Source organism: Battus philenor, unplaced genomic scaffold (genome assembly GCF_028537555.1).
Source record: "Battus philenor isolate CCGP_79_NKW_IND1 unplaced genomic scaffold, ilBatPhil1.0.hap1 SCAF_16, whole genome shotgun sequence".
NCBI lineage: Eukaryota > Metazoa > Arthropoda > Insecta > Lepidoptera > Papilionidae > Battus > Battus philenor.
In genome coordinates, this window is record NW_027181678.1 from 4,852,251 (window position 1) to 4,867,738 (window position 15,488).

The window sequence follows — 15,488 nt, forward strand, 5'->3', positions numbered from 1 at the left end:
TTAGACTGATGACATACTTCAAGCAAAGCGAGTATAATCATCTTGAGAGAAAGAAATTGTGTAACGCTAAAAGTGCAAAAGGACACACCACAACATGCCACTCATATTCCTCGCAACTGTGGGAACCATTCATGTCTATATTATTCCCGCGAGTGTATAAATAGAATGACTTTGTCAAAGCAAGCATTCTGTGATAGCCTTGAAAGAGTGATGCTTCAAACAATAGTCTTTTTTTTAAATTTATATTAGATAATTTGTATCTACTTCTCGACCTGTCTAGACCGATGGTTCTCTACTACTAAAATATTATAATTTAGTCAGACGAAAACGCATTGTTCACCTATGTACATTTTCATCATCATTACAATTTAAATTGACAAAAACGGCATACGTACAGCGTATGTATAAATGAAAAAAAATTATATAATAAATTGGAAATACTAATTTATTGCTTAAAATTAGATTATTTCACATTGATATTTAAGTCGAATGTAAACTATACATGTTGAGGAAATAAACATTACTTTTCCAGATTTATTTAAAAAAATAACAAATCTTCGCCATGTTAATTTAGTTAGCCAAATTAAGCTCGGCACGTTGATTGTTTTCATAATTCGTGTTATTATATAATTTGTGTTATATAATGGAAATGTTTATGGTTATTGGTTGGTTTACTAAAGTTTATCTTGAGCTATAACTTTTTAATTATAATTTGTTTTTCTATATAAAAGATTAATATGTTTTTATTATTACTAAATTATCTAAAATAAATATTTTATAAGACCGTAAAATCTAGAATAGTGTGTTTAATTATAAATCCTTTTAATGGATATCACTTTGACGATAAATTGGATCAAAAATTTTAAATCTAATTTTTTGGCAACCAAAATTTCTGTTCGAACTTGATGAATTTGCAAATACCAATGTTTATTCATTTCGCCTGTACTTGAAACATTTACAGTGATCATTTACGTACGTAATGAATGCTAGAAGAGTTCAGTTAAATAAAAAATAAACAAGATCCACTATAATGGTGTCCTTCAAGTTAAACCTACGTGGTTTCCTAAAGTGCCCCGCTGAAAAGAGCCGACAAAACATTAAAAAGGTTTTTTGTGATAACTTCAAAATATTCTTAGTTAAGAGAACAATTTAATATCAAGATTAGGCTTAAATAAATCCTTAACACTGTAATAGAACTTTCGTTATTATTTCAATATCAAGAGAGCTGGAGAGCTTACATTACTGAAACATAAGAAAACAACATTATACTATAAATGGCAATGCTTCATTTCTCTTCTTACATAGTGTAATTTAATGAAATACCTATCAAACAAAATATTAATAATGTAAGTTCACATTCACTTTTAGTAATACCAATGCAAAACCAATTTGGTATTACTAAAATTTAAAGTAAACGTCACATATTTCATTTAATATTCTTGTTATAGGTACTGTTATTACTTTTTCGTATGTTTAGAAGCATGTCTCATCCATACTCGTCTCTACAGTAGCCAAAGTACATAATGTACGATAAGTTTTACAAAAAGATTGACGATACTCAGAAGTGTGGGATTTGACGCAAGGAGTAAGATGGAAGCTTGTAATTAATGGTATATATTGATTCAAGTTACAAGAATATTACCATTAAGCTTTTTTAAATTAAATAAATGTATATACGTGGGAACTTGTATATTATACTATCTTTGCGTTTTTTTATTTTCAGGCCTACTTTTATGACTTATGATAATGAAGAGTTGTCAAAAAAGTAGAAAAAAGATGGCGACGCATTTTGTTCGTAAACGACTTTTTAATTTATAACCAAGTGATTTGTCGCCTATATTTTCAATCTTTACTTCTATATACACATAAATCATATAACATAACGATAATCACTTATCTTTTCTGTCATAAAAATGTACTAATACACTACTTACTGAAGACATCACAAAGCTGTTCTTCGTACAATGTACCAAAACAATCGCATCTGTATCCATTGTACTCGTTAATACATCTGGAACCTTCAAAGCAGAGATTTTCCATAGTTCTACATTTGTCCGTGCAGCCTTCATTCACATTCTCGTGTTTTGTTGCAATTAAAGGCACTATGGGTAATAGGTCCGAAGCAGCTTTCCCCGAACTTAGAACCATATCACTGATACATCCAACAAATGATTCTATTATGTATTTAACTCCGTGTAGTTTTTCTTCAGAACTCAAACCTGTTAGAAGAATTTTAATATCATGTAGTGTTTTTTAGTTAAGTTCAAGTCATAGAGACAGTATCACCGACAGTTAAATATAAAACCTTAACAGTAATAGTTAAGTCCTGTGACTTACATCAGAAAAATACGAGTTCGATTCCGAAAGAACATTTACTTAACTTAAATTTTATGACTGCTCTCTTTGTAAAAACATAAGAAGAATCCAAAAAATTATAGCATTAATCGTTACAATTGCTATCCGTTTGGCATAAAAACAAATAAATATATTTTATTAATTATTATATATCATTAATAACTAGCATTAATACCTATTATAGTCATCTGCAACATTTATATGAGTATATTATCAATCGAAAACTATAGTTATTATTACAAATAAACGAGAATAAAAATGAAAAAGAATAATTAAATGTTACTTTACAGAGAAACATTAAACCAAACAACGAATTTGAAACAAAGCTAATAATCACTAACTAATACTATTTTATCCTGCGGCTGAAATGAAGATAATGATGAATAGAGAGATAAAGAGATGTAAGATTTTTAGTCGCGTCGTTAATTTGATTCTAATGTTGATAACAGACGCATAGAGTTCTCAAAAAATAAATTTAACACAGATTATATTTAGATAAAAAATACATTCTATGAAACTGCCCTAAAATTTTTTCTTGCATTTGCCTAGAATTACTGGGTGGGGAAATATTTCTCTGAGATTCTACTTTTAAATAAATGTTTGAAACTTTAACACACAAAGTTTTTGTAGATTACTTCATTATTTACATACAAGAAGAAGCTAATACAAGAAATCTGGCAATTAAGATCAGAATATCGAAAAATATGTGATATTTAATTTGACCACATTAGATATAACGATTTTACGCGTTAATTTTGTTAAAAACCAAAACATTTACTTTTATTACATTCTGGTATTCTTGGGGCCAGATACCGCATTTGGGTCTGACGAGCTACGTAGCAAGTTTAAGGAGGCTTTCTTGCAATGTATTGACGATTACTTTCACTGACTTAACTCTAACTCCGCATAATAAAATTTTAAATGATTATTCCATGAACTGATGTCCGCTCTTGAAAGGCCTAATCGCTTTAGCAGGTTACAGAGAGATACCTAAAAGTATTACTTATAAGCAAATCATTATTACCAAGGTTGTTTATACCTTTGACATAAAAACTTATACATAAAAATTAAGTTATTGATGAAATACAACTTACCTCCAATTAGGATGACAGATGTCAGGTTGTCGGTAATACCGTAATTTGTATCGAAACTCAAACCCTGTGTACAAAGCGAAATTCTCATTTCAATGTTGTTCGTCAATTTTCATTTGTTTACCTTTTTCGTTACCTTCGATTTATGTTTCGAAGTGACCTTGTTTATTACTATTTACTGTATAATTGGGTACAAAGTAATATCGGAATAAATAGAGCAAAAACAAAATTTGAATGTTTTTTTTTTCATACATTAATTAAAAGCGTAAAATTCTTCAATGTCTTCTGGAAAATACATTTAATAATGACGATTTCGATTGAAAATATGTGTTAAACATAATTCCTATTAAATTTTAAACAAATTGGACGATATATTGTGTCAAAGGATATTGTTATTAATAATATTATACAATTTTGTCTTTTAAATACACATTGGAAATTATATGTTTGTTTCATATGATATCTGATAACTATTTTTTAAATTTAAGAATCAGTAATTACAATCTTGCATCTAATTTCCTAGACAGATCATTTATTGTTTTCTCTGTGTCGATAACAAAGACTAAACCTCTATCTATTTTCCAAAGGCTAGTTAAGTTTTATTATTTGTCTCCGGAGTATATATAGATGTATTTTGCTACACAGTTAGTTATTATAACTACTGCTGTTATCAATAGTTAACCGTATCTATGTTTATATATATATTATATATAAATATGTCTGTATACCAAATAAATAAATATAAAATTATCTACATACATATGTACACTTTATATTATTATCTGTGCAGTATATAGTTTTTTTTTAAGTTAATTTGCATTGTAATTTTAATAATATGGTATCGAAAGGTTTTTTTACACCCCCGATAATATTTCTTGTTCATTTCCTGTTCCTACTATCATGACGCGATAAAGAAATAAACGTCTAAGATACTTGCTTTCAAATAAACTTCTTCTTTAAGTTGGTCGACCTTGGCTATCAATCTTGCTCCGTGTACGTCGATTGTCACAACCACGCTGTGCCATTGGTCTCTGTTGAGGGCGCGACCAACTGTCACCGATGTGAGATGTTTGCCAAACACGTGGACGACTGGAATATATTAAACACTGTTTTGTTTTATTACTACTTTCTAATTGACATAAGTTTGCACAATAGGTTAGCGGCTTTACTGGTTTTAATATGTTCTTTACCCGTATGACATAAATCAATACGAAGTAACTCGCAATAAAAAGCGAATATAATTTTAAGTTTTAATAATGTAATTAAACCTCTTCGGTGCCTAATTTTGCTGACAATTAGTACTACATAAGCATCACTATTTCAGTTTATAGGTTTGAAAAATCGCCTATAATCAATCTAATATATAAAAAATTATTCGTATCTCGTTTTATTAATATTTAGAGAGATAATTAACATTGTTTTTTATGCAGTTATTATTATTTACGTTTAAACTGGCGTAATTATGGCCAGGGTTATATACTCATACAACGGGTAAATATGTTTAATTTTGTACTTTATTAAATGAAAATAATGCAAACCTATATTATGTATTGCTGTCTAAAATAAATAAAATAACTTTGAGAAATTATTGAACGGCACCCTTTTTAACTATGAATAAACCTGTTTGATGTTTAAAATTTTCAAGATTCGTGAATTTTGTTAGAAACCTAGTCCCGGGTTATATAATTTCTTTCACAGATTGGGAGTTCCTGTAGTCCGAAGGTTTCCTTTGCAGCTCCCAAAAGAGAAGCTGGGTTTAGCTAGCATGAAGGGGCCGAAACTTAGATCATTTGCTATAATCTGATTGTGGAGAGAACGCGTTAATGCTTCGAGAACAAGGGACAGAAGAAACTCCAGCAATGCCTCTTTCTTTAACAGGAGAAAACCTGTCCGTATTGCGAGTAATGAAGTAAACCGCCCCTGCCCGTGAAAAAAGGCCTTTAGCTAAAACTTTGTTTTCTAAAATCCCGGATTTTTTTGGCTCAGGATTAGTATATAATTGACGTTCCGTTTTGGTATCTGTGTACCTTCTTTGTATTATCTTCATTATTTTTTAAGGTATAGGATGATAAATGCTGCACATAGACCATCTCTGTAAATTTCCTTAAATGACCGGCTAGAGGCGGCCTGTATCCTGCGTGTTCGGACGACCTACACTATAAATAAAATAGACGCTACCTATCGTATAGATTATCAATTATTAAATATTCTTTTTTAAAAAAAATTTAAGATTTCAAATATCTGCAGTGCAGTTTAATTCCTATTTAAGTTGTTAATAGACTCAGTTCGAAACTATAACGGCGTATTTCAACAGAAGTTATAATATAGCACATCGACGCTGAGTGCTTTAAACTTGTTTCGAAATGATGGCAATTGTCAAGTTTTTGAACTGCTTAAGCGACAAGTTTTACCTTTTAGCTCTCCTTTCTCTACGATCACATATAAAGCGTAGGGTTGCATTTTAAAAACTGGATTTTTGACGTTATGGTACACTAATAGACCATGTGGTAATCTCGTTCGGAATTTGAATGAAATCTCTCTGCACAGTCTGAAATAAAAAAATTCAATGTATTTTAACTATATGGTGAAATAATTAGTTATAATTAGTTATAGTCACGGATATATTTTTCTTCGAACGTGTATTTCAGAGACGTTAAGATCAACGTACGGGTAATAATTTTTTCAGAGTTACTTGTTTATTCAATTTTTTCCTTTGCCTAAATATTTATATATAACTTTTAAACTGCTAAATACATCTTCTTAACACTTTAGTGCAATTGCATTTTCTTTCTTACTATTTCTATTTACATATCGCCTATTTGTCCCAGATCTATATTTTACTTATGTCATGTTCAATATACAGCTTTGCATAATTTAAAATAGGAATTATGATTATTTTTATTTCTCTTTATATATCTTACATAGATAGGATATAGAAGTAACACTCGTAGAATTGCCATGTACCATTCTAGATCTAAGTAAGACGGAGTATCCTAAGAAAATCCTATCATACAACCTAACCTTTCAAAAAATAATTACAACTCTCACTGAGTTTTATGTTAGTTCTTAGTAGGTGGCGCGTTACAAACAACGTAAACTTAATTTTAAGCTGACCATTATAGATAGTTGTAATGATCTTATATAGTAAACCTATTTTCACTTGGACTTTGACAAAAAGAATTTGTATATACATATATGTATAAGTGAAAAAATATTTTTAACAACTTTCGAACCATTTTATTTATTAGTCTGATCTTAAATTAAACACTTTAATATTTTTATACACATGCGACATTTGAATAATTAACATTGATAAATTATAAATTTTAAAAATGGAACATAGAAATATAACCTAACCTAACCTAACTTTTATATTTTTTAAAAATGAACAGAACGTAGTTCCATTACCTTAATTGAAATCTTTGTATGATATCTCCGTCTAATTGTATGTAGGTGTTGTCTTTGGCGAACATGAACGTTTGGTGGTGGCCTGACTCGGCGAACGTTAGAAAGCGGTCTCTGTCGCTGGGCGGTATTGGTGGCATCGCAGTAGCGTAGGTCGATGTAGAAAGGTTCGTCGTAGTGAGGCTAGATAATGTTGATGACAGTAAAACAGTTGTTTGTGGTAATGCTGAAAATATAGAAAAATTCATCAAGAGCTATTTCACACTATTGCGGCATACATCAATTATATCGGAATATTTTTTTTTAATTAATATTATCAATATATTCTTCATTATTTTTACAAGTTGTATAATGTTATGCAATTTAAAATTTTTTGGCTTAAAATCGATTTTTTAAGTTAGATTTATTTAATCCCATTCATAAAAATAAATGTACGATGACTTAGCTGACTAATCTTAACTTTTTTTGCAATTATTGCTAGCTATTCGATGTTACCACAACTTGCTTTTTGGTATTTTTTTTCTAAACATGAAGTCCATACAAATTTTAACATCAAATAAGTATGAACTACGAGGAGCTTCTATAATTACATTTTTTTTAAATGTCATTAAGTGTTTTTATATATGTGTATGCGTAATAGTGTAGTGAAGCAAATGTTTATTTATCTCTAAATATTTAAATGAATAAATTTTTTTAAAAACAAAACAAGTAACAAAATTAAAATTCGAATGAATTAAACTGCAATATTTTCTTGCTTGTTTATAATAATCTTTACCAACGTTCAATAATTCCAGTACTATCAGATTAAATTATAAAGTACTGTAAAGAAATAATATTTTGTATCGTATAATAATACGTAATATGTTCACAAATAGCTCCAAGAGTTTAATAACTTGCTCAATACTTTCTGCGAAAGAAGTAATCAAAGTTTACCTTTCTCTTCGGACGCCAAATCTACCGGCAGACTGCTTTCAACATCAGCTGTTCCACAAAATATCATTATTGCAATTAAGTTTATCCTTCTTCTGTACCACGTCGCTTCCATTCTGCTCGGGTAATGACATTTATCTGTAATTAAAGAACTAATATCTATATCAACGTTATAAGCAATATTTCCTTTTTATTTTTATATTGTTTAATGTAATGTTATATATATTTATAGATAAAAAAGTATAGGCGCACTGGTAGCTCAGCGGTAGAGGATTGAGGTTTGCGATCGTAGGTCGCGGGTTCTATTCCAGGGATTAAAATTAAATGTAAGTCACACTTTGTGCATTAAATGTATAATATTGCCACTGCTCACAAACAAGTTTCCAGAGGATGGGCAGCAGCGTCCTCTGCGTACCAAAATACCACGTTGCAATTTAAAATCCGCCTTCCAAACGTGGCGATTGGGGTATATCGATGATAACGTATGATATATAATTTGTAGTTCAATAATCTTTAAGAAATAATAAAATTTGAAAAAAAAAAGAAACATTTTTTCTGAATTTTGGCGATTTTGTGTGTACATATTTCTTTTGTAAATATATACGAGAAAATTAAAATAAGAATTAAAAGAAATCAAAAACATTTCTGTTTAACAAAACTTTCAGTTACATGTAATTATTATATTAAGTATTTTAATATTTTTATTATTTGGGGTTGTGAAATATTTTTAACGTTTTTCTGGTTAATATTCAGGGAATAATTATTCCCAGTTAACATACTTATTTTTTAATTCTTACACTTTTAATTTACTTATTTTTTAAACTTAAAACATATTTGTAATAATGATGGAGATCTATTTTAACAAAATATAGCAAAACACTTAAGTTTGAAATTCTTTAGAGTGATCAAATTCGAACTAATATCAGTAAAAATAATATTTAAAACTTAATTCTTAATGCTAACTTATTTAAATTTGACTTAATTTCAAGATTAGAGGTAAATCTAACAATTTTTCCAAGTATGAACTGAATCAAATTCGTTTTAATGTATTTACTTTTAAGAAAGTGATAAATAAATAGAAAGGCAATATTATATAATGTTTGTGTTGGTTCACGATTTAGTTTTTTTGCCATTCGGATCTTAGTAAAATTAATGAAGCGTGAATGGTAATGGATAGATATTTATATCTGTTGTTATTGATCAAACATGATGAAGAATTGTTTTTACTAAATCGTTGAAAAATATTGACTTAAAAATTATTTCACTTCGTATGTAACAAAAAATTCCAATCGCTAAATTTACACAACGCCATTTCTTTTAAAAATCTATTTCCTTTTCTACTAGAGCTTGAATTATTTTTGCCATTCAATTTAATAAAATACTCTCGAGTATTAAGGTTCAAAATAGACTAAACTCTCTAAACGCTTAGGGCATTGAGCGGAAACATGGAATCAGAGTTATACACACATGAATGTTGGACTGCTAAAATAGCCAGTATAACTTGATCTGTACCACTGATGCATTTTCTTTTGCAATTAGGTAACAGTGTTTTATTTGGCAGAAATGTGATGGGTCATTTCTAGTTGGGTGTAAAGTGTAGCTCAATTGGCTCAAGTAACACACACATCTTTAGTCGAGGATTTTTGATGACGAATTGACTTTAAAGCATGCGATGGTTGACAATTGTAAATAATTCATATAGTAAAACATATCAAAGTAAATAATTCATTGTATTTTAAAAATAATTTGAAAGTAGGTAAAAATTTTATTTTAAAAGTAATCAACAAGTACATTAATTTAGTTTTCTTATATAAAACACATTTTTCCGTTTAATATGTTAAACTTAGCTAAATTTAAACTTCACTTACGTGTTAATTAATACTCCCTAATTTATATTTAGAACGTTAAATTGAGAAATCACAGATAATGCGCACATATACAGGATATCAATCACTAATTGTTTAAAGTTCGAAAATCTCGCTTGAAAATATCACTTTAATTTTTTTTGATAGTACATTTTTTTATTTTCAAGCAGTTATATTTTTTGTACAAGGCATTACTAAGTGCCAGTTGTATAAAGTCCCGGCAGTCGGGCTGCACTGGAGCAAACCTTAACAGTACGTAATCACACCTACAATTTGTCCTCGTGGGTCATGCCTGTTCCCAGTCTATGGACACAGGAGACTAGCGTAGCGGTGGCGGAAGCGGTTTGACCTTCTATCAACTGAGACGGATAGGTATTGTATAAAGTTAAATTTATAGCCGTTTCTGACCGTGATTTTATAATATAACTTCGTGGATATGATTATACTATTTTCATCTCTTTTATATAACATTACATACAATATTGTACCAAAATTATAAAAGTTTTTTTGTCACTATTTTTTTTCTGTTGATAAATAATAATATTAATTGAACAAGTGTTAAACTTAAAACAAGCAATATCAATTTTTTTAGCCACAGTAGAGTATTTGAAGAGTTTTTAAGCATTTTACAAAGTGCGAAGATAATTACATTTGTGATCAAAGGTATACCTATATTTCACAAAATACTGAATCAATACGTCGCATCTACGAGAAAATAATCTGTATTTGTACATCACAGAGTAAAATAAAAATATGATAATAAAACGTCCAAACAAATCTCTCTACAAAGTGCATGATGCATTATTGCAGGAGAGGCTCTTTTATTAGCCGCAACAATTAGTGGTCGGCACTTTTGACGCGCGTGTTTAATTGCCAATGAACGTTAATTTGATTAAACACATTATTTTATAGTTATACATCATAAACACTATATTTACAGTTTATGTTTGACATATTAGTTAAATAGACTGATGACATAATCAAGGTCGCGCGAAATCGCTGGATGATGGCAGCGGAAGACTGTTCATCGTGCAGATATTTAGGCCTTCCAGTGGGCGTCTATCAGCTGAGATGATGATAATGACATGATAGCTTTTCTTCCTGATCGAATCTGTAATAAGAAGGTTCGTAGTTGAAGTGGTGATAAGCAGGCTACATAGCGCGCAGAACAGGTAGCTTATTTTGAAATCATGAGTATAGCCTGAAAATGCAGCGTAGGTCGTACATCTGCAAGCCATCCATCATGTTAAGTTCGTCGGGAGGTGCTGGATACAGGTCCCATCCAGCTAATTCTATTGGAAATTTTGGGGGGACACCTATTAAATAATGATGACGAATTACTCATATAAATTGAGTTATCTGTTGAAATGTTAACAGATTTAACAAAAAATATACGCTTTCTAATAAAATAAATTCTTGTATTAAATAAACATTGTAATAATTGACGACTGCTTTTTGCGGTTTTACGTTGATAATTCGTAAACGTTAGCCAATTATAGTTAAAACTTTTTAAAATATAATTTTCACTTAACACACGTGAATAATGCAAGCGTTGAAAATATATTATGTGTAGTAATTGCTATCACCAATCTGCACAATGCGGTGAAACTTCATTTCCCATTACAACAATTACGGCCATTATAAAACAAAAAGCGAGTTTACGCCGAGATTTTGATAGCGCATTGTTGTTGAAATTATAAAAGTGATTTTTGAGCAGGCTATCGACTTTCCTTCAAACCGTTCTTCCATTTAATAGACAAATTTTTAACGCTTTCGTCGCAGTTCGCGTCGTAATATTTGCCAACAATGAGAATCGTGACAATATTCCGTTTGAATTGCGCGTAGGCAAATGTTTGAACAAATAATTTGGTGCAATTTGTGATTGTAAGCCGACCGCAAAGTGCCGCGTAATATTAAAGGCTAAACGTCACTTAGAATTAGCAGGTTTAAACTAAAATTGTTGGTCTGGTTTTCAACAGGGAATCTGTTTTGAGATTTGACAATCGTTGGCAAAGTCAATTTGCATTTAAACAAGTTAAAATGCGTATGATATAAATGTATAAATGTGTGTGTATGTGTATGTATGCCTAGTTTTAAAATATGCTATGATAACACTAAATGACATTTCACCTAATTATGTTTTATAATTAAATACAGTATGCGTTAAAAACTTTTATCTAAACGGATATATTTGGTGCATGTTTCTAAGGATTTAAAAAACTGTTTCGTCCAGGCAGCCTATGTTGTAAAGTATTGGCTAACAATATTTCTCATCTGAGCTTATAAAAAGTTCCGAAACTGTATATATACTTATATATGTGTCTTTTGATGAATGTACAATAGCTGATTATTTCATTCGTCAGCGAAATCATACCTTTTTGTATCTATATACATATACTGTTGTTAAAATAAAGAAAAGAATTAATTTTTCTTTCAATTCTTTAAGCTTTGGTTTTGTGAAATAAGCTAGTAATGACATATCTACGTAAGGTTCTACTAAAACTTAAGTTTAAGAGACTTAAAGTTAGACAATCATGTTAATAATTCGGTTAAGCGTCACAATTAAATTTAAATAGTTACTCTTTAAGTTTACGATGTTATCTAATGGCTGGTCTATTCGACGCTATTAGTTTTCATCGACTGAACTTCCAACAGTTTGAATATAGATAAAGCGCATCACTTCAGTTCAACTTCGAGGTACAGACCTGTTAGAAATTCGTCATTTGGGAACGGAAGTCACCACGAACCGCGTTATCGATGTATTCACCGAAGGCTGGTAAGATATCGAAAGGTTACTTTTGGGTTAATTTACAAATTTATATTCACGTTGATAAGAAATTCAAGCCGTATCTTTAATTTGTTATATTAATACCAATGATTATTGAGAAAAAATGACGCATTTGCTGTATGAATATTTCGTCACATGTTTCTTATTTTGGGAGTAAAAAGAAAAATTACTATTTAAAGTTTTTCCCATATGGGAAGATATTTTGAGTTGTTAGGTAAAGTTGAAAGAAGGAGAAAACATGTTAAAAGCTCAAGAAGTGCGTTTTGTGCATCTTTAAAGTCATTCCCAAGTTTTCGGTGTGAATTGTTTTTAATCATATTGATCGGTTTGGTTTAGTACACTTATTAGTTATTTTTATGGCGTTGATAAACTTTACTTACTTACTAGGTCGCCACCTATCTTCGGACTGCTTAACTTAGTTCTCTTAGCAGATATTAAGATCGAAGGATTCGACGCTTCCAAGAAAGTCTCTAAGCCTCGGATCTCTGAATGACTGGCTTACGGGCTATCAAGAAGAAACCTTGGCTGCGTCATACACTTGACTTTTATTCTATATATGTATATCATAACTGTGACATTAATTCACAGGTGCGAGTTTTATCCAAAAAAAAACCTACTATCATTGAGGTTGAATTTATATCACCTTGCACCGGAACCAACACATCCTAGAACTACCGGCGCTCCCTGCTCTCGACTTGCTGTCGCCTGACCAGTCTTGGGAGATCGTGCGGCTAGCTACCACCATCATGAGCTTCCCGAACGATTGTAATTGGATTTAAAAAAAAAAAAAAAACAATAGACAAGGAAAACGTTGTTTTTATTGCACATCTGCCAATTTACATCTGTAAAGATAAAATACAAATACAAAACGACAAAGATCATTTACTATTTCTGTAACTATGCTACTTTGCTGTGTATATAAAAATATAGGTTTCTTTTAACTGTACGTGGTTCGTATTATCTGGTAGAAATTTGTTCAAAGTAGTTATATGAATGTTAAACTGTCGGTCACATCAATCGAAAGGCGGTTATAACCAGTAGAAAGATAAAGAATGGTTTTATACATGAATGGTAGTCACTTATGGCTGCAAATCCTTTGTAAGCAATTTAAATCACGTGAACCCTGTTCGCTTTGATCATAGACCATTTCCTTTTTTTTGTTTATTTTAATTTAATATGTCAAGTGTCTTTTTAGTTTTTACAATATAAATCGAATAGATTGTTTGTATTCGAATTCAGATTAACAATTATACGTTTCATTTCGTATCGATTGTCGAGATAATTAGTAATTTTGATTAAAAATGCTGTCAGGGCTTGAGATGAAGAAATTTCTCTTTCTCATGTCGAAACCAATTACACACAGCTACCGTTGCAAATTTATGACAATGGTTTCGCTGTTTAAATCAGGTTAAACGATTAAGAGAATTAACGCTGTTTATTGGATCGAAAGTACAAAGTTGAACATTGCTATGGGTGGAAAATTGGGGCCCCGTAGTGAAAAGTTGTTGACGTCTCTTTTGCATATCGAAAATAGAGAAAGCTAATCTTTATGTATATTTAAAAGTGAAATTTGCTTTTCTTATAATAAAAACAACTAACTTTATACAGTTCTATGGCAGTATTAATTAATGACAATAGAAAAAGAGATAAAAAGGTGCAAGGGATCTTTTCCAATCCTAGGTCTATTAGACATACCGATGTACATAGCTAATAGAAGCAAGTACTTAGCAAATAAAATACATATAGACAAAAAAATAATGTAAGACATAAAATTAAAATTTAAGACCGGCTCTAAAACGTTCAAGTCTAGAATATTAAAATAAGTGATAAAAAGCTAGTAAAATATAAGCAGTAAATATGATATCTTCTTTGGAATATCTATAAGAAGTCGTTGTTTTTTATCTATATTAACTGCATTAAAACGCAATAAAACTGTTGTAGAATAACCTTGCGCGTGACGGAACCATAAAAGTAACGGTCGCTAATTATGAACGCAATTTATTGAGCCGATTCAAAAGCGTGTTACATAAAACTGGGCTGAGGTAAAATTATCAGGCGTTCAGAAGAATGTAATTATGATTATCATAATACTTATCTTTAAAATTCTTTTGGTTTGAAATTCTAAGTGACATCAGATGATATGTCACATATCTAATTTTTTTTTTAGTCATGCCTAAAAACGCGTTTCAATTAATGGATATAACCTGTTATATTAAAATAATATTTTAATTTTTTTTCCATAATTTACATTAATACTAACTTATTGTTTGTTAACTATGTCATTTTGGACGCCAGTGGAGTGTAATTAAGGCATTTAGACATATTGGCCTAATAGATACTGCTTTTACTTTTTACTGACATAAACAAAGAAATACCTGATATCTACAGAAATCGTGAGTTTTTTCTCTACATGTATGGTCAAATATGAAAATCACTTTAAATGACACGTTGATCTTATTTTTTCCACAGATCACTTACATAAGTGATATACGTCTTTTATGCATTAAACATAGAAGGCGATCTTTTAAGTTCTAACGATATATTACCATTTTTTGAAAAAAAAAGACAATTATTTTTTAAAGCAATGGCAGCCCTGCGTTAGAAGACTGGGACTTGTGATCGAAAGTCGCGGGTAAGATTCCTCAGATAAGATCTTATACAATTCACACTTTGTGCTTTAATTATACAGGATTGCCGCTGCTCACAAATAGTTTCCAGAGGATGGATAGCAGCTTCCGCTGCGTACTGTAATACAGCACTGCGATCGTCAAAAAGCGTGGCGATTATGATATATCTACCACAGATATCTTTGGGGCAGGGTTGTGCCTTGCAGTAGGCGGCTATAAGCTGAAACGACGATTTCTTTTAACTAAGGATTATATATAATGTATATTAAGGCTAATTGTAATCTATCTTCCTTTATTAGATTATGGTCGTAACTGAATTATCTGTCACGGTTTTGTGAAATAATTATCCTGATGACAGAAGAAGAGAGGAAGAGTTTGATTAGCAACTATTATAAATTGTGTATTGGGGCATGGAAACCAAGACTAT

At 30.4% G+C, this 15,488-nt stretch overlaps 1 protein-coding gene across 1 annotated transcript in view; it reads right to left on the bottom strand.

The window, feature by feature from the left end:
* The window catches only part of axo (axotactin), a 33,774-nt gene extending 24,067 nt beyond the window's left edge, over window positions 1-9,707 (bottom strand). The window contains exons 1-7 of the mRNA XM_068762101.1: window positions 9,650-9,707; window positions 7,785-7,919; window positions 6,855-7,077; window positions 5,858-5,994; window positions 4,384-4,535; window positions 3,450-3,513; window positions 1,935-2,219 (exon numbers count right to left, since the gene is read on the bottom strand). Of these exons, the coding sequence (XP_068618202.1) occupies window positions 1,935-2,219; window positions 3,450-3,513; window positions 4,384-4,535; window positions 5,858-5,994; window positions 6,855-7,077; window positions 7,785-7,896 (973 nt within the window). The 5' untranslated portion in view covers window positions 7,897-7,919; window positions 9,650-9,707. The remainder of the gene's footprint in view (window positions 1-1,934; window positions 2,220-3,449; window positions 3,514-4,383; window positions 4,536-5,857; window positions 5,995-6,854; window positions 7,078-7,784; window positions 7,920-9,649) is intronic.
* Between the last annotated feature and the right edge of the window lie 5,781 nt (window positions 9,708-15,488).